Source organism: Falco biarmicus, chromosome 7 (genome assembly GCF_023638135.1).
Source record: "Falco biarmicus isolate bFalBia1 chromosome 7, bFalBia1.pri, whole genome shotgun sequence".
Lineage (NCBI taxonomy): Eukaryota > Metazoa > Chordata > Aves > Falconiformes > Falconidae > Falco > Falco biarmicus.
This window is the reverse complement of record NC_079294.1, coordinates 16,305,948-16,310,161: the sequence shown is the minus strand read 5'-3', so window position 1 is coordinate 16,310,161 and position 4,214 is coordinate 16,305,948. Positions and strand designations below refer to the sequence as shown.

The following is a 4,214-nucleotide window of genomic DNA, read 5'->3' as shown; positions in this document are numbered from 1 at the left end:
CATCTATTCAGAAAACACTTAACACCATTAATATGACATAGAATTGATTTATGAGAGCTGCAAAGAAAACAAAGGATGACACTGTTTCCAGTAGCCCCAGAAGTTCTGCTTTTGGAAGACTGATTTTGGCAGTAAAAGCATTGTGATCAGGCTGACTAGGGTTTTTCTTACGCTGCTTTTTAGTGAGATTAGTTGAGCAAAAAAGAACAGCAGGTATGAAGCTATACTCAATCTTTATGGAAATATACAGAATACATTTTACGCTTCTACACCAGAGAACAGTCAATTTAAATTGGTGCCAGTGTTCTGTGTGGAGCTGTTTGGTGGTGTCTCAGGTACAATCCCAGGGTATCTGTAAAATAAACAAATGTTTTAAACACAGTATAATAGATTATGGGGATACAATATGTGGGCTGATTATAATGCAGGGATTTATTCGGGATACTTTATTCTTGTGCTGCTTAGAGATGCATTGTGTGAAGGTTTGGCATCTTTCCTAGCGCAGATCCAATCTCAGTCTCAGAAATCTCCGAAGTGGCTATATATACATTTCATTTCTTCTTAGTGATTCTCGTGTCCGTAATCGGGGGAGAACCGGGATGCAATGTGAAGTGCCGTCTCTGCCAGGGGTGGACAGTTCTGACAGGTAAGGCTACCGCTTGGACGCCACGGCTGGTCTGTGGGCGGCAGGAGGGACAGTCGCTCTCTGGGAGAGAAGCGCAGCCCGGCAGCCCCGCGGAGTGCCCCCGGCGCTCGTGGCTGGGGGGCCGGGGTGTCGCTGTCCCGCCCCAGGCAGCGGCCGGGGGGCAGCGCCCGCTCCCCGCGGGGCTGCGCTGGGGCGGCCGGGCTGTGCGGGGGGGCCGGGGGGCTCGGCAAGGAGGCGCCGGGCTGCGCCGCGAGGGTCCTGCCGGCCGAGGCAGCCCTTCCTCCGCACCCACATCCTCCTCCTCCGCCTCGTTTGTTTGTTTTATTTATTTTATTGCCGTTATTTATTTATATTCACCCGAGTAAGAGAAATGAGAAAATCCGAGCGCTGCTTCTGGCCGCTCTCCGCCAACCTGTCAGTGACGCAAGCGGAGACTACTTAAAGGCAGATTGGCGGCAGCAAGGCACGAGAAGCCACCCCTCCCCGCTCCGCGCCGCGCCTCCGCCGCGCCACCAGCCAGCGGGCCGGGCCGGTGGCGGCCGCCGCGGGGACCCCAGCCCAGCCCGGCCCAGCCCAGCCCAGCCCAGCCCAGCCCAGCCCGGCCCGGCCCGGCCCGGCCCAGCCGGCAGTCCTCGGTAGCGCTGCCGCGGCCAGCCGCCCTCCCGCCGCCGGGCTGCGGGCGGTAGCGAGGGGTTGCTCTTTTGTATTCCCTCTACTGCAATTAAAACCCCCACAACAAGAAGAAACAACAGAACAAAAGCCAAGGAGGAAAGACCAAAGGAAGGCAGAAGTGAAGAGAGCCCCTCTGCTTGCCAAAGTCTTTGTCTCCGGATGAACAGCGATGGGGGAATGGACTATTCTAGAGAGGCTACTGGAAGCTGCCGTGCAGCAGCACTCTACTATGATAGGGAGGTAAGAGCTGCGGGGCTGGGGGCGGCGGGGAGCCCCCTCTGTCTGCGCCCCTCGCGCGGGGCTCCTGCGGCGTGTGCCTTGGCTGCGCGTGCGGCACAGGTCACCGGGGCGCGGGCACGCCGCAGACGCCGCCGTCCTTGTCCCCGGGGAGCGGCGGGGCAGCGGGCGGCCATCGGGGGCACCTCGCCGCCCCCGCGGCCGCAGCCCCCCCGCGCCGCCCCCTCCCGTGCTTTCGGGCCCCCCCGCGGCCCCCGCGGCTGCTTTTTCCCCAGAGGGCGGGGGGGTGGGGGTGACCGCCGGCCGAGGGTTGTGGCAGGAGCGGCTGGCGCGGGTCCGCACGGGTCCGCACGGGTCCGCACGGGTCCGCACGGGAGCGGGGCCGGCGGCGGGTGGCGGGGCGCGCGGCGCGGGGCCCGGTCAGCACTGGACAGCTCCCGGCCGCGCGGCGGCGGCGCGCGCTGACGGGCTCCTCTGTTGCAGGATCCTGCTGACCGTGGTGGTGATCTTCAGGATACTCATTGTGGCCATCGTGGGGGAGACGGTGTACGATGACGAGCAGACCATGTTTGTCTGTAACACGCTGCAGCCAGGCTGCAACCAGGCTTGCTACGACCAGGCTTTCCCTATCTCTCACATAAGGTACTGGGTGTTCCAGATCATCATGGTGTGCACTCCCAGCCTTTGCTTCATAACGTACTCCGTTCACCAGTCTGCTAAGCAGAGGGAACGGAGGTACTCCACTGTCTTCCTCACCTTGGAGAGGGACCAGGATTCAATGAAGCGTGAGGACAGTAAGAAAATCAAGAACACGATTGTCAATGGTGTGCTGCAGAACACAGAGAACTCCACCAAAGAGGCAGAACCAGACTGCTTAGAAGTGAAGGAAATCCCCAATCCTGCTATCAGAACTACAAAGTCAAAGATGAGGAGGCAAGAAGGCATTTCTCGATTTTATATCATCCAAGTGGTCTTTCGAAATGCCCTAGAGATTGGATTCTTAGTTGGACAGTATTTTCTGTATGGATTCAATGTCCCTTCCATGTACGAATGTGACAGATACCCTTGCATTAAAGAAGTAGAGTGCTATGTCTCTAGACCCACTGAGAAGACTGTGTTCTTGGTATTCATGTTTGCTGTCAGTGGGATATGTGTGGTGCTCAATTTGGCAGAACTGAACCACTTGGGCTGGAGAAAGATCAAAATGGCAGTGAGAGGAGTACAGGCAAAAAGGAAATCCATATACGAAATCAGAAATAAGGACCTGCCAAGAATGAGCATGCCTAACTTTGGCAGGACTCAGTCAAGTGACTCAGCTTATGTGTGAGGCTGTGACAGAACTGAAACACTGTGCCAGGTGGAACAGACCCAGATACCGCTAGGGAAAGGTACATTGCTTAGGCAAGCATTTTATCAAACCACCAAGAAAGCCATTAAGGTATTGGATCTGCACTTACTGAACTAGCTGCAAAATGCAGTGCTATGTAAAAGACTGAAAAACCAGCTATAAACCCATGCTTGATCTAGCCTTACAGCACAGCTACTATTATTCCTGCTTTTCTTTCTAATGGTTGAGTGTTACCTGTTGGTGGAGCGGCTTTTTGGTCGTCATTAGGATCAGTTTACAGTTTGGACTGTCTGACTGATTGTTGTAAATGTGTAGAACGTTCATATTAAAAATCTGCAAGGATACTCTCTATAGGGGTTGGGATGGGGTGGGGGACACTGTTGCAATGTGCAGTTGTAAGCATGTTTTAAAAGGAGGGTAATCGCACTGTAAGGAACCTGACCACAGCTCAATCAGGATATCTGCGTTCACCTATCTCACAGATGTCTTATATTATTTTGCTTGTCTAAATCACAGAGTTTATTCCTGGTGTGTATTACTAGCTACTTCCTATCATAGTTTGTGCATCAATTAGTTATGCTAAACAATAAATGCTGAATATAATTTTGCCATTTTTTTGTTTGCCTGTCCACACACACACACACACACACCAGAGACCTTAATCATCTCACAGTAGTTGTGATCTGCAAAATAGTACATTTCAGTTCATTCCCTAATAAGTGCATGAATAAGATGGAGTTGGTTCATGCCAGCCAAGTTATTTACCTACAATCACCTACGATGACACACATACCAAAGGAACAGAGTTCATTGCTTTTAACTGTGAATATATCACCTTCTCTCTGCTCTTATTTATATAAGTGCCATACTTGAAACATCTAACTCTGTACTTAGTCAAAAGGTTGTCTTGGGATACCAGCTGGAATAAAGTGATTTTATACTCTCCTTTGTTTATTTTATGCTATTTGTTTAGTCATTGCAATGGTGTAAAAAGCAGCTAAAATCTCTGTTGATGAATAAAGTACTTGCCTTTTTTTGTAAGCCAGAGAGATTTGTTCTTCTTTATTCTTGTATGCAATTGTAGAAACGCACAGGGTCAAAATAATTGACTTAAAACAATTATTCCTCAGGGTTTAAAGTGTCTTGATGTTCTAAACTCTAAGTGACAAAACCTGGGAAATCAGGACTATTCATTATGTCTGTTTTCCTCCTTAAGCAAGCTTCCTCTGTCTTTAAAGCCTGATCCAAAGCCCACTGACACCAACAACCTTCTTTCTGCTGACACTAAGGGTAACACAATTGGCTGCCAAG

At 51.6% G+C, this 4,214-nt stretch overlaps 1 protein-coding gene across 2 annotated transcripts; it reads left to right on the top strand.

Annotated features, from left to right (window-relative positions):
- The first annotated feature begins 547 nt into the window (after positions 1-547).
- On the top strand, positions 548-3,944 carry GJD2 (gap junction protein delta 2). Of its 2 annotated transcripts, XM_056347857.1 has the most exons (3): positions 548-646; positions 1,013-1,558; positions 2,039-3,944. In XM_056347857.1, the coding sequence occupies exons 2-3, from the start codon at positions 1,488-1,490 to the stop codon at positions 2,880-2,882; spliced, it is 915 nt and encodes a 304-aa protein (XP_056203832.1). In that variant the 5' UTR covers positions 548-646; positions 1,013-1,487; the 3' UTR covers positions 2,883-3,944. The 2 variants fall into 2 exon arrangements, with proteins under 2 accessions (XP_056203832.1, XP_056203831.1); XM_056347856.1 differs by having other exon boundaries at positions 568-1,558.
- Positions 3,945-4,214: the final 270 nt, after the last annotated feature.

Excerpts from the sequence above, each read along its gene's own strand:
- GJD2 (XM_056347857.1), top strand. The coding sequence starts at position 1,488 with ATGGGGGAATGGACTATTCTAGAGAGGCTACTGGAAGCTGCCGTGCAG. Across the intron at positions 1,559-2,038 it reads CACTCTACTATGATAGGGAG|GATCCTGCTGACCGTGGTGG; the intron begins GTAAGAGCTGCG and ends CCTCTGTTGCAG.